Here is a 26,823-nt window from a genome sequence, read left to right as displayed (position 1 = left end):
CGAGGATACCAACAAATATTTATAAAGGCTTTCTTTAATAGATATACAGACGTTTGAGATCAATAAGAAGCGTTTCTTTGTTTGCCTCATTTTTGGTTTGGATTTCGATTCAGACATACCTGCACAATGAAGATGAAGATCGTTAACTGATTTTGAACACTTATATGTGTTTTTGATTTCAATCGTCGATAAAGTCACATATCAACTGACGAAACGACTCCATCTCAGTATCTTTGGAAGTTATGTTGGATATTTATTCACAAACCTTAGCAAATTCGACTTTGAGGGCAATATCTCGTTTTGAAGACGATCTATTTTGGATACATGTATTGTAGACGGTTGTTCAACTTTACAGCCAAAACTGAAGATTTTAAATCGGTATAAGATCGTTATTTAGATGTTGGTGGTAGCTCGGGCGATTGAACACATTTGGCCCTGAAGTTGGAGTGCTTTACGCCAAGTTTTTGGTTCCTTTGTAAAACATCGATCCTAAACTAGTTCCGTATGGATAATTCATTAAATGCCTATTTAGATTATTGGCGATATTGGCGTTGGGCATGTGTACGGAGGGGCTATGGTATTGGGTACCTGTGATCCCTGAGTCGAAAAATACCCATACCCGGTGTGAATACATGTTGGAGTCCCTTTCCAACATTTGCTAAATAGTTTATCATAGGTTTGTAGGGTTTTTCAACGTTGGGTGAGGTGTTGTGTAACTGTTCGCTTACCCCTCCCACATCATGCTTATCCTGTTATTTGTCCGCTTCTACGCCCGTAATTTAAATTGACTCGTTTTCCATCTTTGTTTTGTTATCCTGTTATTAAGTGTTCCTGACATATTACTTGGTTTTACCATTTGCTCTATTTATCCTTATCAAGCCAATTTGAACAATAGTTAAATTCGTTTATCCGAGCAAATTTTCGCTGCCGACATTCAGGATAAGGTACTTTAACTATGTTCTGAGGAAGATTAAGATGAAACATAATAAAGTAAGTGTCAAGCTATATTATTATGAAATCAATAGCCGGGAAACTATCTGTGTTCAGCTACAACACAGCTACATAAACTTGTAGTCAGAATAAAACATACAAATAATTACATAATAAGTTTATTTATTATACATCTGGCTACAATGCACATCTCAATGTATTTGTTTAACTGTACACATTTTTTTTATTAAAATCGTGTATTTGCTACAGTAGTGGATACCACTTTCAACTTGATATGGGAACAAACACAAGAATTTTGTTAGAACAGGATGTTTTTAGTATTCGTATAATGTAATATATCATCAATACATTCAGATCATGTTCCATATTCAATAATCAAATATAATAGTTACCATCTTCACACTATATATGATATATCACGTACAGCTTGCCAAATAAAACTGTTTGAAAATATATTACATCTGATATTTATGATAATTATAAAACTATAAAAGGTCTTAATAACATTGGCCCTGATTAACCGATTAAGCTAATACAAAATGCGTATGCTTATTTCCACAAAGGCCTGTGAATTTAAACACATATTGTTTCCGGTTTCACATCAATATATAATATCTACAACACGTGATTAATTAATGATACAGTGATAATACAAGTTTATGAGTAATATGGGCTTCTTAAAAACATACTTGTTACTTATATGTTATAACTGAACATTTTCTCTAAAAACACTTATATTAATGATTTTTCTGTAACAATTATAAATAAGAATATACTAACACAGATTTTTCAGACTTCTCCTTTTAAACGGTGAGATTTCCCCAGTAAACCTATGTTGATTTAGCTTTTTTTTTTTTATACATTTTGGAAACATAAACAATTACAATCAAAGGAAGACGTTAGAAAGTCATACATATGCGGAACATAAACATTAAAAGTATATATTTCAATTTGACCGAATTTCACTACCTTTTGTTGAATTTATCTTGTATTAAACTTGGAATTTCTCATAAAAATGTTATGGACATGAGGAATTTTAACATCTCTGATAGATATTTACAAACACCAAGATCATGTCACTGAGAGCGGGATTCTACAGTGGACATAGTTAATAACTCGAACAATTGTATTTGAGCAATTGAGTGTTTTACATAATGGTGATGACATAATACCAAAACGAGGAAGCGTATTTAAGAGAGATTATGTTTATGCGTTACTAACAATAGTATCGATTTATTCCGGAAATGGACTTAACTTAATTTTTAATTGTATCTACAGTATTGTGTATTGCCTAAGTGCTTTACTTATGATTAAATTATTTATAAACAAATAACTTTAATTTTCATTTTAATACAAAAAGTGATTTTCCGAATTCTTTTATAACACTCCCTTAAGAGTCCCTAACGTCAAAAAGACAATATGGGGGCACAAAAATAGTATTTTGTAAACTTCCCGGAGAGACAATATTAACATTTTATGCAAAGTGATGTTTCTTGTTTTTCATTAACATATCACTCCGACATCTCGATTCTATTGAACGTTGTTTTCGGATAACACACAGCCAAGGAGTTTGTTTGTCGAGACATAACCCTTCAACAAATATAGTAATCAACAATGCTAACCATTCTGTGTTCTTCGTAGAAATAAAATATGATCCAACACATGGTAATCGGAATACCAAAAATGGTACCAACAGGAAGTTACCATTGTCGTCTTGCCTTGTCATAATGTTAAAATATTTTCAAAGATCGTCGGAAATATATCATTCATAATTACAATACACGGTTTGCCTTATTATTTGTATCATTATAAAACGTTTTGATTGAAACATTAAAAACACCATTTGTTTAGTAAAACAAATGTCAGTGTTTTCGTAAATGAAACGTTCGGTTATCCATATCGATCTTTCAAAGACCTTTTTCGGTCGACATAAACCGCATACCACATTAACAAAATCTACCCAAGTCCTCAACACAAGTAGTCAACACAGTCCATGCATTCCAATTATAGGGGGGAAAACTAGGAGAAATATGGCTTGTTTTATTACGTACATTTAAGCTTTATGTAACTGAAGGGTGTAGCACATTTTTAATACAAAAGTCGGGGATTTGTTATCCGCTCTACCGTACAACATGCTATTCGGTGGATCATTCAAATCCCTGTTCAACGCGTTACAAGGCAATCACACAGTTTTTTATCGGCCATCGATGGTGAAGGTTTGCTTTCAAGATTCCTTAAGAATCTAATTCGCCTCTCCGATGCATTTGTCTGCAATCTCCACTGTACTCAGTGCAGCTTCGAGCAACGACAAACCTAGAAACAATAATTATGTCATATGTGCAACCATCAATCTACAATATTGATATATATAGAATAAGTGGACATAGCAAAACACGATCCCTTTAATGAGTTTCATAATGCAGAAGAACCTATAATTTAAAAACTATGCAGTACATTTTATATAAAAATATGACTTATAAGCGGTTTATAAACATTTTACAACTGTAGGATTTGAACAAAGATGATTTCCAACTTGCTAGAACAGTTATGGAAACAAGTTTCAATTTACAAAATGGTTTATCCTGTATGTATGAAACAAGTGTTTTTATATTATACCCTAGAAGACATGCCGTTCAAATTTGAAATAAATAGATGCACAGTAACGAAAATGATCGTACTCGGGGTTGGCGAGATGTATTTTTAGGCTCTATATATAGAGAGTATAATATAGTCTATACAACAATTATACCCACTGGCGTACGGTGATTTTCACTACTGTGCATCTATTTAATTCAACCTGAGAGAGAGAGAGAGAGAGAGAGAGAGAGAGAGAGAGAGATACAGACAGACAGAGAGAGAGAGAGAGAGAGAGAGAGAGAGAGAGAGAGAGAGAGAGAGAGAGAGAGAGAGAGTTGAATAAATCGTAAAAGCAGTATGGATAACAGTAGACCGATGAAAGTCACGGACTTTCGACAGTGAACGTCTCTTCCAAGTTATCCGCCTCATCAATGTCAGCATCCGTGATGCCTTTGTCTGCCAGCTCCCCTGTTAACATCTTTATGTATCTAACGTAGACCGAATTAAGATCACCCCTATATTAAAAGAATTTCAAGAAGTTTTAATTCATGAATAATAAGATGCTATTAAATCATCTGAAGTTGCAATGTGTCCGCTAACTCGCTTGGTGGCCAAGTTTGAACGCCCTAAAATGATGAACTCCCCTAAAATAACAGTTTTACTAAAGACACACCATAATAAACAATAAGATGCAATTCAATCAGCTTCAGTAACAATGTGTCAGCTTAATCGAGGATTTGGTGGCCAAGCTTTCATCTTGCTCATTATTCAGATACATTATTTTTGATAAACAGTATTTTTAAACGTTAAACTGTGAAAACCGAAGAAGTGAGCAATACACTGAGATACTCGTTTGCTCAACGAGATCAAGTGCAGTCAATGTGTGTAAATAAGTGCATGTTTTGTCACTAACATAATTTTGAGCGATTCTACCTTTCGAGTGTACCTTTCTAAGACGCTAAAGATGAGCTCGGTCTATCCGGACGACCTCTATTATTCAACGACATACAATTCAAATCGGATGAACTTTTAAATTTATTTGTAGCCAGGTACAGTTTACGTGTGAAAAAGACAACTTCGATTTGAAGAACCAGTTGGATGATTAGGCTGAAATTGTCTTTGATTACTACCATTATCCAGCAATGAATTGGTGGGAAATAGACATTTGATCATCGGTTCCATTGTGTGCAATCAGTCTGTCATGATTCAACTTTTATAATTCATTCAGAGGGTCAATCAATAATTGTATATATTGTCTGTTTTATTTGTTATCATTTTGCAACGTGTCGGAATTATCATAAATTAATTAATTATATTTATTTGGGTTTTGTTGTTATGTATTTCCGTGACAAGTGCACACTTTGTATTGAAACGTGTATGGCATTATGTGGTGGTCTTTTGGAAGTGTATTTCCGGAACTAGCACATGTGGGGGTTGTAAAAAGTTGATAATCAACACATAGTTAGTTGACGATTGGGGTTTAAAGAGCATTCCATTAATCAAATCTGTAAGATCAATGTTGATATGATGTTTTGTTTTGTTTACATTTTGTTGCGATCGTGTACGTTTTATACCTTTTAGCCATTTTATATAATCGCCAACTGTACACGATTACTCCGATCTTTTTTTTATGAAATGGATTATTATTCATATGCTTATAATTGATTGTTCTTGTCAAAACAAATTTTACGAGTTTTTTACGTTCAATGCGTGTTTACTGAATACAGATAATTTCCGAACATTATTATGTTGTCTACTCATGCTATCCATGACTTTTGAATCGTACATCCGACACGATACTACTTTTAAGTCAGGATTATCTAAAAAGTCATACATAAAGAAGATAAATCAGCCCAGTCCTACGAGGGTTTATAAAAATAGCTGAACCCTTCTTCATGATTTTTCCATACGTTAAAAATATTCGTCACGATGGTTGACAATATATATACATCTTTTGGGCGAACAAAACAAATGTAAGATGATCATTAATATGTAACGTAATTTTTGGTAATGTCATGGCGGAGGTAACGTTCACGCTGACGCGCTAAGCACAATTGCGTACATTAAGGTTGAAACTTTATCAGGAAAAAGCCCATCTGAAATTCTATAAGCGCTTGAGGAAGTCAGGGTCTACTCGGGTATAGTTATATTATGCAATGAGAGCGAGAATCGTATCTTAACCCATACTTCAAAATTGTCTTTTAACCCAGCATTGCTCAGGCAATTCATATTTTCGAAACCACCACCAATCGTTGGTTCTAAATGAGTATGTATTTTACATAAAAATATGGCATTTTTGTCTGTATCCGGCGCCGAGGGTAAAACAACAGCAGGTTCTAAAGCGCATCTTCCGCTTATAATGTTTGGCTACGATACGAAAGACTAACATATCTGCAATAACACACACCATCAATGCAGTTAACATAACATGAGACCTGTTACTTGGCAACATTAGCTATAAAAGACCCTTTATAGCGGTTATTCTCCTTTAAATTGAATGTTCTTGTTCTTCTTTTACTAATGTTGACACTGTTTACTGCATACATATATGTAGTCTATTGTAAAGATGTTTCTATCAGCACTTTGGATGTCAACGATTATCTTCTTGCATGCACGGCTCATATTATCAGAATAAAATATGTATTCTCTATCACTATCAAATGAGCCAAATAAATACATTTTAAAATATTTCTGTAGTTTTAATGACGTGCACCTTGCATATCTCTTCGAAATTATTGCATAATGATTGGGCCTTAAACATTTCAATACCATATGATATCAATGTTCCTTTCCCGCATCCATTATCTTTGGAAATGTAACCATAAACACCATCTGTATACATTGTTTTGACTAAAATACTACAGTACTTTTTATAAACCAGTAACTGAAATAATTTTACCCAAAATAATTAATGTTCTCTATTGGACCATTATACTGGAAGTGTCCATCCATGACGACCATCCCGTCAGTCCCTATAATGAACATCCATCCTTTTCTAAACGCCGCCTTTAACATCATACACGCCAGCCTACTCTCATTGTCGTCTCTCAAACGGACAGTGAACGTGTCGCCTTTATAAGGATATCCAGGGCGCGGGTGGTTTCTCTGTGAGTAGGTTAGGAGAAGATAAACGTTGTATCATATGTGAAAAACGAATACAGCAACTCCGTTTATCATATATCACAAAAAATAATTGTTTTTTTAATTGCCAGTAAACACGATGTGTAGGTATATATTCTTTTTTCTACCGTACCCGCAGATGCTCTTGTGTCCGATATTTCTATCCGCCCTGCGGAATTTCTCTTTCTAACGGTTATTACGACAAAAGTACATTTAAGGGATTAGCCTAGTAGTCGAAAATTAAAAGAGGCACAAGAGAAAGAGCCCAAAACACCATTACCTAGATGCATAAACGTATAAGCACAACACACTTAAAACAAATGTGAATACAAACACGTCGGCTGCACATCAGGATCAGTTTCAGATAGCATCTGATCTAAGCTCAGATCAGTTGTACACGTGGCCATAAATGTTAATACTGTTCAACTAACCTCGTTATTTGGTGCCTGCTTTTACCTTCAGTTTTACATGTCGAAACGAAACTATAATAAAAACAGCCGTTTATCGCGTAGAAAAACCCACATGCACGCTTTGTAAATCTTAAATCGATTGCATTGTATGGCTATACGTAGTTTAGCGTCTCCGTAACGGTAATGTAAATATCTTTCAAGACGGAATTTTAAAAAACTTTCGTACATCTGTTTCGACTATAGTTTTAGCACGAATTCCATGTCGCTTAGGAGTTAATATAGGTTAAAACATGTACACCTCTACTATTGCATTTTGGAGCATCATATATATGTATATATAAGCATGTATACAATATTATTGTGTACATATTGTGTATATTTAAATAAATTGTCTACTACAGTGGAACTCCTTGTGATCTTAGATAGGTGAAAAACTTCCAAGTGGCATTGATATAAGACGAAGACTAAGTAATTACTAAACGTTCACGATAACGTTTCCGGCAATAATACTTCAAGCGTGTAAGGTGGTGTGTAAGCTTATTTTATACTCGCAATCGGGCTTTGTCCATTCGGCGTCATTTTAGGTTATTGGAGCACAGTGCACAGAATGTAACCGTGGTTAGAGCTTCCCTGGTTCTTTAACGTGCACGAGTGTATAGCATTGTCACACTGGACCCCCATTTAGCGTCACTCCCGGAAGACGATTAGTATTTGTTAGCGGTGCGGCTGGGGATCGAACCTGCAACCCCTGGATTGACAGCTAAATGTGTAACCACTAGACCAAGGAACATACAGAAATGAGAATTAAACTGCATATATAAATATTTATTATTAAATCGTATTACTTTGGCGATTTGTTTTGGATTAAGCGTGGTCACATGACCGACGATAAATTGCTGTGTTGACTCGTAAGCGGAGCCTAAAACACGTATTGATCTGAGCGAATCATTTCGCGTGCGAATCGCCTGGGTACGAAACTATTACGTCAGAAACTCAACTTCCGATATAAACAAACATGGTGTCTGGCGAGCGTTTTGCTTGCCTGATAGTTATACATAGTGACATGTACATTATATGTTTGATTGTAGATATGCGAGATTTTTTAAGAATTTGCTCATTTGTGATAATTGTATACTGTTTTGATCAGGCAAAATTGATCTTGATATATATGTTTAAGTTCTACGTTTATACTGAAAATTTGTAATCTATGACAAATTAAAAAATAATAATCTGGGTTTATGTTATTTATCCTACACTATATATTTAATAATAAAACAATTGTTGTACTACAGTTTCGGTCGATATGGTGATTTATCGATCTGATAAAGGGATTTCAACCTCGGGCTACGCCCTCTGTCGATATCCCTTTATCAGGTCGATAAATCACCATATCGACCTCACTGAAGTGCAATAATTGTATTATATATGATAATATTTATGTTTTATTAGACCGTCAGTTAATTTTGACTACTGAAACATGATGCGATGAGATATTTGGCGCAGACCGGCCTTGTTCTTTTTTGTCTAATGAATGCTTGTAAAAAGAGAGACAAACGTTATGTCAGAAAATTCACTTTTTGTATCCAATAGTTAAATGTGAACAACTTACAGAATGAAATTGTATACATACATATTGGTTCCCATCCTGTTGAAATTGGGATAAACCACACCTACAGAAGGTTTCAAAATTCCCATAATAAACATAATTGAACATGCAAGCCAAACAGGTTCTTTCCGGGGATGTTTTAGTTACTACCCCGCTACAACCTATTTCGGTCCGACACCTGGAATTTAATGCGGGCCGACAACGGGCCGCCCCAAATTTTCAACACCTTTTTGTGTCGGCCCACTTCCTTCGACGTACGTCCTCTTGCCGCCTTTAGACCGCAGCATAACCGACTGATCGTGTTTTCGTATAAGATAGTATTATTTTCATTATATCATTATGTGGACATTGTGATTTAAACGTTAATACAAACATTTTAATAATTTCAATGTTTAAAAGTTGAAATAACTTTGATGTTTCTACATTGAAACAAACACTTAAATAGGCACAAGGTGTTTGCACATTTAAGGTCATACTATCAATACATTTTAAATGTTATATGTGTTACACATACGAGGTATAAATTTCTGGAAATTTGAAAGATTGTGTAATGGTAACTTAAAGGTATATAATGGAATAAAATATACACAACGTTCGCAAATGAACAGCTTACCTCGAGACGAAAAAGTTTTGCAACTAAATCTACGAAATATATTTTATATATATCAATGACAACTTTTCACATAAGAGAGGTAATTGTTTTAAAACAAACGACAATTCACAAAAGTCGTAGACCGCAAGAGCGGTTCAACAGTACCCTCCCATGAGTGATATCGGAACGTTATCGGTCGGCCGTCGAATAGATATAGTAGTAACAACTCCTTTCTTGCATGCTTCTGAGGACATGTTATCAATATGATTGAGTTTCCTTTCCTGATAATTAAAACACACAAAATTGCAATGTTTGAATACTAAATATGTTTTGTTCAAAACAACATCGGCAAGTTGAACCGATATGCCGACCTTCATCTTCATCGGTTGCTAGCTGGGTAGGTTAAGTACGTGCAGCAAACAAATGTGCAACCCGATCAATAGATTACTACAACTTAACCCCGAGTAACCAGTTGCAAGCGAACAATTGACTTTAAACATGTTTTTACGCCTGACCTTCCAAAACATATACTGAATCCATTTGACTGAGCCCTTTTCACTCATATTTGAGATCGTCTTGTGTATATTTTGTTTGTTGTGTTTGTGACAAATACATTCGATCTTTTATTCAACAAAGGTTTCTTGATAAACTTGTGAATAAACACTAATATTTTGAAGAGTATTTTTTCAGGGGAATCTGTCTGTAAAAGGAAGTAAGTTTATTTCAGCGTAAGTTCAACTGAACGATTTAATGATAAGCTATGAAAGTGCCTTTAAATTGTCTCGGAACTATACCACATGGTATTATGCGAAGAAAATGTGTTTGTTTCAGGTTAAAAAGAGTTTCTTTGTAAGTATTTTGAAAATAGGCCTTAAGGCCGAAACCTCAATAACGAGTTTATTATTGTTTTAAATTTATTTTTATTTTTCAATTAATAGCTTTCAAACTAAAGTAAGATTTACTCTAAAGGAAATGTGTCATATTCGTAATTGCGTTAGATCGTCAAACTTTTATCTATTACTATTCTTTTTTAGTGTATGTTGTGCTTCTTAACAGGTTCATCGAGACTTGTTCGGTTACTTGGTATGTCACTGTAGTTTCAATTGTATAATTACAGTCGTTGGCTCTATATCGCTTGGCTCGATTACCTCGTTGGCGCGAACTTGATGTAAAGAACCGATATATATTTACTCTTTTTCGCTTGGCTCAATATTCGCAAGACTCGAAGTATTTTGGCCCGTCCCTGAGATATCGACCGAGCGTTTGAGTGATTTTGTCTAGCAATGTATGTATATATTAAAAGATTAATGGTTGTTTGATAAAATGCGTAAATTTAAATGAAAATAAAAGGAAAAGCGCAACAACTTTACCGAAAAGAAATTACACGAGACATGCAAAAATGGGGCAGAATTCGGTCGTGACCCGAAACACACATATTTTGAACGCCTTAGGAATTTTAAATATAAAGGTAATTTGCAAGGTCAGTTAGCTTAGAATTCGTCATTGACAAAAAATACATTTACACAAACCCCATTACCGTCTGAAGGCCATCTTGGAATGTGTAATCCAATTTGATAAAAGGAACGGAGGTATCATAGTTGATCGTTACCTCTAATCGTCCAGTTGGTTGTGTCCCTAAAAACAAACTGACTGATAAATCAATTACAACTATCAAGTTTGACAACATACACCCGAAAGTACGCTTGCGCACACCCCATTAACGCACACGCGCACGCACGCATACACCCACACAAGTACACTAGCGTAAACGTACATACACGTACACACAAGTACACACACAGGCACACACGGACGCTCGCATGCGCATTTACGAACGCACGCATGCATTCACGCACACACACGCACGCACGCACGCACGCACGCACACACACACACACACACTTGTAATTTGGACACGTTCTATTGCAAAAAGCACAATCAAATCAAAGCAGCCGACAAGAAAGATTAAAAAGCACTCTTTGTCTTATATTTTAATTATTGATAGCATTATTCAACTTAATTGGCAAATTTACACACTAACATTTTCTTAAAATTCATTTAAATCAATTACGACCAACTCGAGAAAGAAAATAATAAATGTTAATATTTCTCATCGCATTTTGAAACGTTTGCAATACACTGTTGTATGGGTACATGTTTTTAAATAACTTAAAGAAAAACTTACAGTTCAAGTGATCTTTGAAGTGTGCTTGGAGGATTGCCCTTTCCTTTAAACATACAATACATCAATGACAATAAATATTCGTGATTGGTATATGAAATGAATGTAATGAATAGATACACAAGATAATATACGGAGTATATAAATAGTGTATAGACGGTGCACTTACCGCTGCTTCTTTTATATGGACTTTAGTCAAACCAGTTAAATACCGTTATGTTTTGCTAGTGCAATGGTTTGAGTATGAAACACAAGCATTTCACCGTACCTTTTGATACAGATCCAGTTCTTTTTTCGTTCGTTCTAGTTCGTCCTTGACATTTTGTCGTGCCTACAAACAGAACGACAGTTTTTAATATACGGTGTATTTACCAAAGTGTTATGATCTTTTACCACTCTTGTATAGTATAAGTATTGAGTCGGTCTTAAACATTTGTTTTAAAACGTAACCGTGCCTGATTGTTTGTATTTAATTATCTTGTAACAACAAGTGTAATTATACTCCAAGGAACGCAGTATGCGTATTTTCGACAATTTATGCTGAGTGCTCCGAAAAGAAATGACGTTTTTTTCAACGCTCTGATTTTCTCTGTGTTTTATCTAGTTATATGAACACTTTTAATAAAAAAGACTCTACAGTTGTGCTTTTAAATCCAGTTTGCTGAACACCCAGAATTATACACCATGACGAAAAAAACAGGCGACATCCGCATACTTCACTGGAAGATGAGCCTCGTAAGAGTGATGGATGGGATAAAACAACGATTGCTCTTCCCAGGAGGATAGGCTTTACACGAAAACAGCAACTTATACAAACGTGTATTAGCTTTTTATTGGTAAGTGGTGACATTTCAGTGTTTACTCAAAAACGAAATGGGTCAAATTTGGAATTATTAAAAGTGTTCTTACATTTCACTGAAAGAAAACTTGACATTTAAAGACTGTCAATCTCACACTTTACCTGTTTTCATATGATTAACTAGAATTCCGGAAAAATTAGAACAATCTCCAACTCACAAAATAACCAGAATGTATACCAACTTTTCCCATATGCAGACTCATTGTTCGTCTTCTTTGACGATGTTCAGTCAAAACAACTAGACATAGAGGCGCTCGATGGAATTTCCGACTACAGAACTTTGAATGATAGCTTCCCAACTCAACCCAGATCCAGAGGAAGATTGTCTCAATAAAACAATAGCATTTTCTCAGAAAACATACACACCTCAAACAACAAGCAGTATTTAAACATAAACACTATTCGCTAATGTTCTCAAAGATATCCGTTTTGATTAAATGAAAGACAAGTCTATAGATGGTGACACTTAGCTAGAAAATTATTTATACAGCAGCTTTTTCCACAAAGATAAATATCGTTTAAAACGAAGAAAGGAACGATCAGAGAAAGGATATATGGTTTCTTCCGCGTTGATCTCCCTTGATGATTACCTTTTCAGCAAGTTCCCATCCCTGTTTACATTGCGGTATATCTTTTGTGATCGCATTCTTTCCCTGAAAGAGCAGATAAAACATAATGAAATTTGAAGTTTTTAAACCAAACACAAATGTCCTCATATGAAAAAACTTAAGAGTCATTGATCACACACATAAAATTGCTTTTATTTTTACGAGGTTTCATGTCCCTGTAGTTGATTTGCAATATTGTTGTGTTTCTTATATACCAGTGCTAGCCCGGGAAGCCTGTAAGATAAATGTATAAGCATGTCTTGTTTCACGTTTCCAATAATATTACGTACAATAAAACTTGACACGGGAAACGCTGATATTGACCATTCTATGTCGCTCTACGTATGGTTTATTAAGAGAAGTAACGAAATATTAAATCAAAAAAGTATTATGTATCATTATTATTATATAATTTATTGAAATTAAAATTATACAGTCAAAACCCGTTGGCTCGAAATCGCTTGGCTCGAATTCCTCGTTGGCTCGAACTTGATTTAGACGACCGATTTCTTTAAACTGAAGGTTTGCGATCCCGCTTGGCTCGAATTTTCCGACGCTCGAAGTATTTTCGCCGGTCCCTGGAAGTTCGAGCCAACGGGGTTCGACTGTATTTTAAGCAGAAAAATGATACTCTATTGGAATTGGTTTCATTAACTACTTAGACAATGCAATTTTTAAGAAAAAGAACTTCATATGATAATAATTTCCTGTATATCTCTTATTCATTTAAGTTTAAATATACGTCCTCACTTGTACTTTTGTATGAAATAAAATCCGTTTAACCTTAAAGCCGTTTTAACCTTAAAGCCGTTTAAACCTTAAAGCCGTTTAAACCTTAAAGTCGTTTAAACCTTAAAGCCGTTTAAACCTTAAAGCCGTTTTAAACGAAAGTTGGGGCAGGGCATGCGTTTGCATGATCTTATAATATTTTCGTTGACAATTTTTTATCTCAATGAAACAACCAGTTTGATTGGTTTTCGTTTAAAGTTTAAATCAGATGACACAATCGTTTTCTAAACTAGCAATGATTAGTTATGCAAAAAAGAGCAAACAATAAATCGAGACTTCAATACGAATATTATATAAAGAATTGCATTGAAACATATTTATTATATGACCTATAAATGAACAAGTTTTGTACTGATCCAGATCTCGAATGCCAACGCAAAATACCTTTCATATTTTATGACTTTGGATGTTTCCCTAATCATATTTACAATCTGTGAGACATTCAGTTTTATTCAACGGGAAGTAACTACCATTAATTTTTAATGAGGTTCGTTATGTTATTGCGTTCATTTCTTACTTTGATAATATATAATTGCAGTCTTTTTTAATGATTAAACTTGATATTTCACCGAAAAGCATGAAAGAAACCTTTGCATCGGTTATAAAAAATGTTAGTGTACAAAAAATTCGGGTGACGCCATTGACTTCTAATATAACGTCGAGAAAGACATTATCCAGGAAATAAAGTTATTTAAAAGGACTATTTTTGACGTGGATTTAAGCTTCGTCATCAATAAGTAATGCTTAAGATTTATGTACTACTCTTCTCATATAATAAATATGCTGTATGATGGGCCTTGGTCGATAGGACTCTCTTTCAGTGAATATTGATAAAAGTATCCACTTATTATCTGCTTAGTCGACAACTTACGTTTTATATGAGAAGATAAGTTCTATACCAGAGTTCATCATAACAATTAAAAATGATAATGCTTTTAATGTTTATTTGAACAGAATATTCCACTGCCTATAAGTAAAATGCTTATTCATCACATGATAGTTATTATTTTATTTTCGGCATTTTTTCGGAGTGAAAATCTGACAAGTACAGTCAAACCAAAGTTGTTTTTAGTTTGATTTGTAACCTTATATCAAACAATTTGTTTAGGTTCATAGTGGGTTCTTGAATGAAAGTTTCAGCTGTCAACTTAACTTAAATCGATTGTTTAAATATTGTTCAGAGATAATACTGAGAGCAACCTTAAGGCATGAGACATCATCGTAGAGTTTACAGAATACGATATGAATAAAGATCATGCTTGAGTTATGTTTTCATTTGTCATGCCTTTTACAAAGAACAATATTAATAATAAAAAAAAAAAAAAAACTGCGTTATATAATCCTGTGGATTATAAAAGTCGATTGAGTGAGTGCCATTTCTTAGATTAATAGGATGTAATGGTATATGTCCTAAAATACATTGTAGTTAAAGGATATATAGTTAGAATAAATAATTATAACAATTGTAATGCTATTTATTTCAATGGATTCACACGTGAAGAATTTAAATTAAAGTGTCTTTCTATTAAACTGTCGACTCTATTCACTCTGACCTTCAGTTTTTAAATAAATCACAACGGGAAAGGTTTTTGAAAGAAAACGGCTTGCTCTCACCTGGAAAAAGCATAAATCATTTAAATCGAACATATAATGCACAATATTCCTCTGTCTAGTTTCATTGTTTCATCATTGGGCTTCCCTTTCAGGCATATATCAATAAATATTATATGTAAGTGCTTAACTATGAAATATTTAAACGTTGATATGTTCTACTCTGTTAATTGTAAAAGGCCACATGTAACATGTACATAATATGCAATATCTTATTTGATATGGAATATTGTACAATTTGAAGATAAAGCGAAGCATATTCTATTATGATATTGATTTTTTTTATTATTGGATAACCCCAACCCCAACATGTTGATAATTATTGATAATTTTATGAAAAACATATAGCAGAATATAATTTTATAATTTTCATCATTAGACATAAAGAGATTATCTTACCTGTTCAGATTTGTCTAGGTCCATTATGACATTCAGTAACTCATGCTGATATCCATCTTTCGTCTGAAAGCATAGGGGAGAAGCATACAAATAGCAGTATTAGTAAACATATACCAATTATGTATGGAGTTAACATAAACAAATAGCAAAGAGTTGACTAGGTTACCAAGGGCTAAGATGTGTTTAGTAAACTTATAATAACGTTAAATAAATATTTATCAATGGCAATGCTGAGTTTAGTAAACATTGGTCACTGATAATGGTAAATGACAAAACAGATCAATCGCAATGATGAGGGTCGTACATATAGACCAATGATGAAACTGAGTTAAGTAAACATAGACTAATGGCAATAATGTATTTGGTAAGCATAGGCCAATGGTGATGACGTTAAATGAACATAAATCAATGGCAATGCTGAGTTTAGAAAACATTGGCGCTGGCAATGGCAAATGAGAAAACAGATCAATGGAAATGATGAGTGTCGTATATATAGACCAATGATGATACTGAGTTAAGTTAACATAGACTTATGGCAATGATGCATTTGGTAAGCATAGGCCAATGGTGATGATAAATTTAACAAACAATGGAAATAATGAGTTAAGAAAACATATATCAAGGGCTAAGCTGAGTTTAGTATCAATAGGCCAATAACAATGATGAATAAATCAAACGTAGCCAAATGACAATGCTAGAAAAGTAAACGCACACATGACAATTAAAGGGTAAGTAAACAGGTCAATGGCAAAGATAAATTGAGTTAACATAAACCGATGGCAATTATATTTACTTCAGTAAAAATATACCACTGACAATGAGGAGTATATAAAATAATGTTCATTGGCAATGAGGAGTTTGTTGTTTATCGACAACTTTTAACAATGAAAAAATAATGATAAATCAAACGTGATGATGCGTAAAATCGATTACTTCCAATGATTGCAAACATATTAAACTTTGTGATACAGCATAGACTTGAGCATGTTTTATCAAGTTATATCCCTGTTTATATTTAAGATGAGACTTATTATCACTTTGCTCATTGATAAGCTCTTCACATTGCTACTTCCTTGTCGAATAAAAAGTACATATTGTGCAACACATAACTACTTTACATCTTAATAGGTTAGACTTAGTATCATTTTACAAAGTTTTTGTTAAATATTTAAAAACAGGAACTAACCGAATGCTAAAAAAAATCTGTATAACGACGATGAAAAGTGAATAATTCAAATGTCACATATTATTCATCATCTCGGAAGCAATATTATTATTTTGACACATTTGTGTTTACAATTATTTTTTCGTTTTTAAATATAAAGAACCATTGACAAAACATCAATATTATCTAATACGATGAATAAGTTTAAAAATTTTTTTGTTATAACCGTTTCTCAACGACGATATATGATTCAACATTATTTTTAAATTTACACGTATCAGAACAGATAATAATTGCTTTTGAATTTTAGGTATTTCAAATTTTCACAACAATGTTTTTTTATTCCCTTCTATATATTTTCCGTGCTATATGGAAGTGTAAATGTTTTAACCCTTACCTTTTCAGAATTTGCCCATCCCTGTTTCGCTTGCAGTAGCTCTTTTTCGATCTCATTCTTTTTCTGAAAGAGCAGATTAAAAGTCACGTACATACGAGTGTAACACCAATCAAAATTGTGGATTACACATATGCAACTACTTAAGGTGTCTTATTGCATTATTGATGTGTTTCTCAAATAATGCTATCCGGTGTTGTCAATGTCAGACCATTGTATAAATTGTTTATGTGATCAGTACAAGAAACGTTTTTTATAATATTCCGTCAATATTAAAACTTGGAACAATTCTTATTTTTTTTAACTGTTATTGCGAAAGAGCATTTGCATGCTCTCATATTTTGATTTGTTGGCGTTTTATTTTCAATTTCTCAGGTTAAATATGTCAGTAACAAATTTATGTTAAATAAAACACAACCAGTTTGCTCTATTTACATTTAAATTCATAATACGTTGCCACAATCGTTTTCTATTGGATTTTATTGATTTTTAACATATTTATGATATGACCTTTACATAGACAGTTGTTTATGATCTAGGGCTCGAACGCCAATATCAAATACATTTCATAATTCATGTGTCCCTACTAGTTAGTTCAATGGGAAGTAACAACAAGTGAATTATAAAGTGCCTTACACTGTGGGTGAGAACGTTCCAAATTAAAATGTTAAGAAAAATTATGTTTTATTACGCTTGAGGAAAATCTTTTTCAGGAGTAAAACACGGATCATAAACGATACGTTTTGTGGTAATAAGGAGTTGACCAAATTTTATAAAAGAATCTTTTATCAGATTTAGGACAAAAAAGCATTTGCATTTGTTTTGATATTGTCTGTCGACAGTATAAATATGTTTTTGGGTTTAAATTCAACAGACTTTCCAGTCATTTATGTCTTGTGGCTTCTTGGTGATATATTTATTTCCGTGTTATATAAAACATCCTTCTTGAAATAGCTGCAATCAGCACGAACCCACACAACATTTTTATAATTCAATTCCATCGTAAAATTCGTTCAACTCTTTATAACACCTACCCTTTTTGCAACGGATAAAAAGTATTATGCTTGCTAATTATTGAACCACAAGTTTAAACAAGAGTTTTGTTTTAGTGGTTTCAATGTTTTTTGTATTTCAAATGGCATTCGTACTGTTGAGGGATAGTTTAATATCCAAATTCGTCGTGAACACTCATAAAAAAGAATGGTTTTTGATCGTTTCCTACGTTATGTCACAGTATGGAACAATTGTGTGGACATTTACTTGAATATAATGAATACTTATGTGCAAAATTACAGAAACCAGCTCAGTATCCAAAGGTTTAAACATAAGCCCCGTTTAATGGCACTTGGTAAACGCCAAAGACACAGAACACAAAAACAAAGTAACAGCACAAAACTCCACAAACAGCACAGTGCATATTATATACTATATAAAACACTAGGTATGTTTATCAAGGATTGTTAGGCACCGCCTTGAAACGGTTAGTAAAATGTAAATTTACTGAGGGTTCAAACCAGTTTGTGTGCATAACCTGACTTTTATCCCGACAATAACTCATAATTAAAATAGTGATAAAATGTGGTTTAAAAAAAGACACACACAAATGCTTTGTTGTACCCCAAAATGCACGCCCCTTTTACAGAAAAAAGCGTCCAAGATAAGTTCTTGAAAGCATTTGTTGTGATATTTAAGACTATGAAATATCAAGTATAACAAGGACCCACGTTTTGAAGATAAACAATATGTTCAAGCACGATTCAAGTTTTTTGTCAAGAAATGTCTTTCCTCTCCCCTCTTTGTGTCGTGCATAACGTTATGGTGGCTATCTTAAGAACGTGATAAATGTTTCTATTATTGTTGATAAATATCATACATGAGCTCTATTTATATCAGTCAATTATTCATAGACGTTTTTTAATTAACAATACAATTCCAATTCTAAATTTATGATTGCAGTACAGTCAAGATATTGGCCAGTGTATATGCGATACATTACCTCAACGTTTAATAACTGTTCCTTACAACGGGATAGTTAACAATTAACTTTGGATTAGATTTGTTTTGGTAAAATTGTCCATTTAAGTACTACGTCATATCACTTGAAATATAACTATTTAAACTACTTTCGTAATTGTCAGTTGCATATATATGCATATATACTCTTTTATAAAATGTGTAGTTTATTTGTTTTGAAAAGGAAAAAAACATGATAAATCATGGAATGAAATAATAATGCCATTTATTTGTTGAATTCATGGGGCATAACTTGATAAAATCACGTGAAAACATACAAGAATTACATATTACAAAGCTTATTTGGGGTAGAATGGCGCCGCAATATTATTGACAAAATATGATCGCATGATCTGTATGCGCAGGTGATACAATGATCATTGATATACAATGCAATGCAAGGAAGACAACACTATGACATGCCAAACATTCTCTGCAAAGCTTCCTATGCGTAAGAACATTCATCAAAACTTACACTGATAAAAACCATACAGCTTACAACATCATTTAAAGAGTTGAGAAGGCAGAGATTTTAAAAAAATGTTCGTTCTTAAAATGTACGCTGGTGTTTTTTCAAGTTGCTGACAATGTCTTGCTTTGTAAAATTCGCATCACACTAGAAGTTTACTTCCCTTATTTATAGTAACTATTTCGGGTAAGGCTTAAACGCATTTACTTATGATCATAATACATTTTACTTAAGATGATAACACATAATTATGTAATCATACATGGAATTTAATGTGTTTTCTAAAATTAATAAAAACAAACATTTAAGAGGTTTAAGGTCCTAATACAAGTTTATTATATTTAATTATAATCACCTTCGAATGTGACATTATATTTATAGTACACATACCAACGGATGATTTCTAGCGCAAAATTTCTAAAACGTGGACACATAACTTACAAATATATTGATGCAATACATCACATCTAGAGATATAATACCAGTAATACATCAAATTATAAATCGACCTGATTTCATGATGGCGATGCCATTTATGATATAAATATACATAAGTATATATTGTATTGAATTCAGCAAAGACTTCTGTAGTTCTCTATAAGATCTCTGTAGATCGGTACGATAGGAATCATTGCCTGAAAACGAGGAATGATTGGTTAATGTATAGTTAAATACATAACTTGTTTTTGAATGACGATTGCTTTTACATTATTTGAAATTAGTTTTCGCTAGCTAAGGTAAATGAACGTATTTTATACATGAATATGATTAAGATTAAACATTTAGATGTAGTTTATTCGAAATGATTCATAAGTTAAAAATATCATTTACATTCCAAATCATCTACATTGTGGTCTTATTTCATGGTAATGTCATATTTTTCCATGACCTGCTTCTTGCAGTTTAAAAGTATAGGTCAATGGCAAAAACGCTAAATTAACACAATTGTAAGTTATGAATACACACCTACATTCTTTTGCGTTTTGCCATGCATTGTTTTGACACAAGTACGGTCAGAATTATTAAGTATAATTATTAGTACTGCGTTTTGATCCGGATATGGCGGAATGTCATATTCGATTCTGGTAGTTTTTTTTTTGTAGATTTGGATTTTTCTCGGCTGTGCCTTGTGACAACCGAATCTGCAAAAATCTACTTGAGTCGAATACAACCTCCTGGATCAAAACGCAGTACTTATAACCCTATTATGTACAAAACCTGTTACCCCATGGACAGAGCATCTTTAACCCACAGGGCCATTGTAACTTTGAACAATCATTGTATGCAGTACTTATAACCCTATTATGTACAAAACCTGTCACCCCATGGACAGAGCATCTTTAATCCACAGGGCCATTGTAACTTTGAACAATCATTGTATGCAGTACTTATAACCCTATTATGTACAAAACCTGTTACCCCATGGACAGAGCATCTTTAACCCACAGGGCCATTGTAACTTTGAACAATCCTTGTAAGCAGTACTTATAACACTATTATGTACAAAACATGTTACCCCATGGGCAGAGCATCTTTAACCAACAGGGCCATTGTAACTTTAAACAATCATTGTAAAAGACAACTACATGTCAGACTACATACAATATGGTAAGGAAGTAGTTTGGAAAAATGAGAATTATTTTCTCCGTCTTAATTTGTATGCATTAGATAACTCAATAAATGCAGCAGTTGACCATTCATATATTGTCCTCTGTCAATGTCCTGATAGCTCCCTATCTCAATAGTTGCAAAAGGTTGTAGGTTCATGATTCCCTGGCCCAATATGTCATACAGAAAGAAGATGTTGAATGTAGAATCAAGAAGCTTTCTTTTCAGGCACTTTAATTGAATAGTACTGGACATTTGGAATGCAAACAATTTGTTGGATTCGTAGGCAACATGTATCAGGTGTTGCAGTACATTTGGCAAATACTTTCACCACTTTTTTAGGTTGCTAAATCAGAGTTTTAATAATTCTGAAAACTAGATGTGCCTTTAATTGCAGTAATTTGAACTCATAATGTCAATTAAGCTGGTTAAGCAATACTGCAGTTCCTTGGTATGGGGATTGCTTTATTTACAAACATTTCTTGCGTTGGATAGTACAATGTACCTTTGATTTGGATTATGAAGTATAACTTATATAAATAAATATATATTCTTAACTTTCAATGTAATTAGACAATTCGTTAATTTTTCAACCGCGCACCAAAACCCTGAATCTGAATACACAATCTAATGCATCAGTCAATTGTAACCATGCACCCCCCCCCCCCCCCGGTCTGGGAATAGCGGGGAATTCCCGGCCCTGCGGAGATAATCTGGTGGTTAAGTCACCACCAAATGCACCCGCACCCAAGGGACATTAGGTTAATAGGTTAAGCCCCATCCACACTGTATTTTCCGGGAAGACCCGGCACTGCGGGGCCACCTGAAAGGTAAGAACATGGCTATCCCCGGTAAACCCCCGGATGTTGGAGCCGTGGTTTCAATTGACTGGTGCAAAATGATCCTTGTGATCCAATCTCATGCCAAGACGACTTCTGTTCTAACATTGCCAGGTTAGTTATTCTTAAGCATAAACAAGCCTGGACAGTATTTGAGAAAGACTGTTGTGAGGTTTAATCTTCATTACTTCACTATTCCACAACATAATTGGGTGATAATGGAACTTTATTGAATATTTTGATTTTAATTTTGTTCCCTAAACGCCACAAGTCAACTTATTAATACAAATTAATTCAATTTTATCTCCACAATATTCGGCATGGCATAGTTAAATAAAACTCAAAAGTTACAATTGTAAATTATATATTAACCAAATACCTTTCCCTCAAATATTTCACAAATTTATATTGATATATCACCATACTGTATCTCTGACTGATTGTTGATTTACATTCTTGGCTAGAAAACAAAAAGTGAGCACAAAGCGTCTTCAGAAAAAGAACATGTAAAGTATGCATCAGTCAATTGTACCCCCCCCCCCCCACAGTGAACTGCAGGTACTTTAACTTTCGGTCCAGCCAGTCCCCGGTAAAATCCCTGCCCCGCGGGAACGAACTGGTGGTAAAATCCCGTGAATAACCCCGCACCCCGGGGATCTAAGGTAACAATTCTCTGATATAATTTGTGGGAAGACAAAACCACCGCAATCTCCCGGCATTGCGAGGACGCTTCCATAACTTTAATTTAGATATTTTTTTTTTATGTTTACAACACATTGAACAAGTCCAAAAAAGTAATATATAATGTGTTTGCTGAAGTTCTTTAGCTACGAGGACACCTGTAAGGTTTAAACACAGCACTTCCCCATCACCCGGTTTATCCCCAAGGGGCCGTGGTAACAATTGACTGGTGCATTATACGAGAGGAAATCAAAATTGAGCAGGCAAGATTGTTTTATCTACAGCGATGGTTTATCACAATGTCATTGAACAAAATGTACTTACACTGAGAGAAGCTCCAAGACTTTTCTATGCACATAGGTAAACAATCATCTTATTCATAAGCCTGATGCTGTGCACATATTAATACATTTGGCTTCATTTAGAATGAAACTTCATAACTAAGTATGCGCATATTTGATATTTTTATCTCCATTTTGCAAAATTGAAATCACTTGATTTTATCAAACTAACTTGTGTTGCTTGAAAATGTACGTATCAAATTAAAATTGCAACCCACGGTAAGATGAAAATAAATCCGTTTGATGGTGGTAATCATTCAATGGCGGCTTTATTGATAAATTTCTTCAATAAAACACGTATGAAATTCACATCATCAACATCCGGAAGTAGTGATAACATACATGTCTGAATCATTCGGCCGCTCTGATCAGAGTAAATGAGGTCAATACAGTAGACTGGTACCCTGGTTTACTTTTCCCTTAAAAAATAAAAAGTTATACAGGTACGCGGCATATGGGTTTTAGTTAACATTAATAGTATATTTGAAACATAAATACCAAAAATCATGTTTTGTTTGAAAAAGTGCTTAGTGCCATGCAATGATTAGTTAAAAATAAACTTTGTATCGAAAAGAAAATATCACGGAAACATGCAAATTATGTCCAAATAAAAGAACAGGGACCGACGTCGGATTTTTTTATTAACAATGGATATCGTTTTTATAAATAAATACCAACATTCTATACAAAGGATATTAACAACACTTTTTAAACAAACTTTCCTGGTTGTTTTTCTACTTAGACCGCACTCTTTAGTCGCTTTACGTATGAATTCACAAGACATTTCGAATGGGCGATGGGCACTGCGGTTATCTGATACTGGTTTCTTTTCGGATAAAAGAGAAAGAGAGTACCAGTCTATCAATACAGAGCATTGAACGGGAAAATTTCGATGCGTACTTTTCCAATATGTTCATACTCTTATTGCATGTAATCTGACCGTATGCAAGAACATTCATGTAGTTAACCCGATTAACTCACTCGCTATGTATGACTTTAAAAAATTAAATTGTTAGGAGAACTGTATTTATTGGATTTTTTCATTGTAATCAGTTCCGGTACTACTTTGATTATTCAAATTCGCTAACGGCAATCCAATCAAAGTACAGCGTATGAATACATTACGTCAGTGAATCCCCAGATGCGGCTTGGAAATGCAGACATCGCGGTTATGGCTATGAAATAGGCAACAAGTGTTCTAGTCCAAAAATAGACCTACCGTTTCTGCTTTATCTACGTCCCGTTTTGCTTGAATCAATGCTTCGATGAGTTCCTTCCGTGTCTGAAAACATAATAATATGTCATTAAAAATTCATAGTTTCAAACATGATAACATATAAATGAAACATGCAGTACACAAATAATATTACTAACATCCATTTGTGATTGAAACAAGACCTGGTAATGTATTAAGTATACCAGATAATACGAATCAATAAGCCTAAAGGCTGACAAATCCTTATCAATGTGTCACGCTTTAAATTATATATCAACTTAACTTATTAAGGTATTCGTTGTCAAATTATGTGATTTTTTGATGACTCGTGACAGTAAATTAGTTTGGTGTCTTTTGAAAGTATTTTATGGTTAACGAAAGAATATGCCAAAATTATACCAAAATATCTCAAAAAATAGAGGACAACTTTGTTTTTATCAATATTGTTTTTCAGTCATTTATTTTGCAGTTATTCATAATTAAGCAATACCATTTCACGAAATACAAATGCTATGTAAGGTTACTAGGCCTAAATAATTTACAATATCGCCAATGACTCGTTAAAATGAAAAACGTAAATGAACAACGGACAAGATAATAACATGTTAAAAAGCATGAACGAGTCAAATAAGTTTATTTACGAGTACAATCAATCGGCCAGAAATACGATAACCGAATTGATCTTGGTAAGGAACTTCTTAATTCCTACTATTTAATTAAAGCCTATGTCCAACAGCTAACAGGTTGTTAATGATATATATTTTCCATCTAGTATTAAGGCTATGTCGATAAGGATAGACAGTGCGCAACAAATTATGAGTACAATACGATAACTATTTATTTACATTGAGTATATTTGTCAATATTTACGATATGTGTTTGTGTTTATCTCTAGAGCATGTACAAACTATTTATATAAAAAACTAGAGAAACCAGCTCAGTAGACGAAAGTTTGCTAACTACACTTCGGCTATTGCGTTAATGATGTTGTTGATTCATTAGTAGTTGTTTTATGTGATGTATATATTATCAATATAGAAAATTATAAACGGACCAATGAAACGATGTGTTTTTTGTTAACAATGAGTGTTTGACGTCATACCGGACGTTATTGTACGATGCATTGTGCGTATGTAAAATATAAGAAAAATATAAAGGAATACCTTTTGCGTTTCTTGAGTTGCACTCTTGATTGAGAATGTGGTTCCTTCGTCGCTTCCATCCACTTCCTCCTGAAGTTCACAAACATCCCTCAAGTCTTCAGTCAAGCATTTAAAGACCACCGTACTTTCCTTTAAGCAAAACTGTTTAAATGTATGCTGAAATTTAGCTTCTTTCATCTGCCTTTTGACCTCTGAAATTCCTTTGTCAAAATTCCGGTTCAATAGATAAAGGCGACCCGTCAACGAGTTGTTCACAAACTCATTGAGTTGACTTTCCTCTTTAATAGCCCAAGACACTTTATCATCACAAACGGATGAAATGAATGAAAAGGCGGCTATGTTTTCATCGTGAAGTTTTTGCGCTTCCTCTTTGAAAGTACTGATCGAATGTTCTACTTTCCGTTTCAGTCTGTTTTTCAAATCATCCAATTCTTTATTGCATTTAACCGCATGGGTATAACTTCTTTCTTTTTGTCTATCAATTTCTTCTTTCATGCGCATACTGTCATCCTTAATCTCATTTAAAGCTGCGGACATATCATTAGTTTGGTCGTAATCAATATGCTCTGCCTCTTGACACAAATCAACAACTTCATGTCCACATGATATATGATCCGAACGAAAACATCGACCACAGATCATTAATTCATGAATTTTACAAAATAATAACGCCACTTCAGTCGGATGGTGTTTACATATCTCCTCTGTGATATCATATATAATACTCCTTGAATTGTATCCATCTTTTCCGTACATCTTCAGAATGTGGTTTTGGAATGCCCTTCCTTTCTTGTGAATTACGCAACACGATTCACAAATGTTTCCACATATATTGCAGCATCCAACTGCCTCTTCCTCACAACACATTTCACACTGAGCATGGTTGTTTGCCATTTTAAATGTTATGTTTATAATCCGAATTCAAAATGTATATTTCAATTCACTACCATGAAATACATAGTATGAAATTCAAAATAAATCTGTATTTAAATTTAATCATTTAACACCGGGAACAATCAACCTGCATTGCATTGAGAAGCAAATAACTTCCTTGTTTAAATAAGATTTTTTGAAAGGTAGAATCATACATAACCATAGTCTTGACCCAAACACTTTATTCATCATCGTTCGAAAACACATTTACCCATAAAATAAACACTCAAAAATAATGCTTAATTCAATTCACAGAATCAAAACTCGACAATTATTACTTTTGGAAAGCGCACGAAA

General features: G+C 33.7%; 1 protein-coding gene across 1 annotated transcript; it reads right to left on the bottom strand.

Moving 5' to 3' along the window:
* Positions 1–1,130: 1,130 nt before the first annotated feature.
* On the bottom strand, positions 1,131–26,823 carry LOC128240108 (uncharacterized). Its single transcript, XM_052956613.1, has 11 exons — positions 25,594–26,823; positions 24,434–24,496; positions 17,267–17,329; positions 15,705–15,767; positions 12,888–12,950; positions 11,707–11,769; positions 11,442–11,484; positions 10,794–10,891; positions 6,428–6,633; positions 3,919–4,043; positions 1,131–3,264 (listed from the first exon to the last, which is right to left on the bottom strand). Exons 1-11 carry the CDS (start codon positions 26,485–26,487, stop codon positions 3,194–3,196), a joined length of 1,752 nt encoding a protein of 583 aa, XP_052812573.1. The 5' UTR covers positions 26,488–26,823; the 3' UTR covers positions 1,131–3,193.

Source organism: Mya arenaria, chromosome 7, assembly GCF_026914265.1.
Source record: "Mya arenaria isolate MELC-2E11 chromosome 7, ASM2691426v1".
Classification (NCBI taxonomy): Eukaryota; Metazoa; Mollusca; class Bivalvia; order Myida; family Myidae; genus Mya; species Mya arenaria.
Note: the sequence above shows the minus strand (reverse complement) of the source record. Positions and strands in the feature narration are given on the sequence as shown.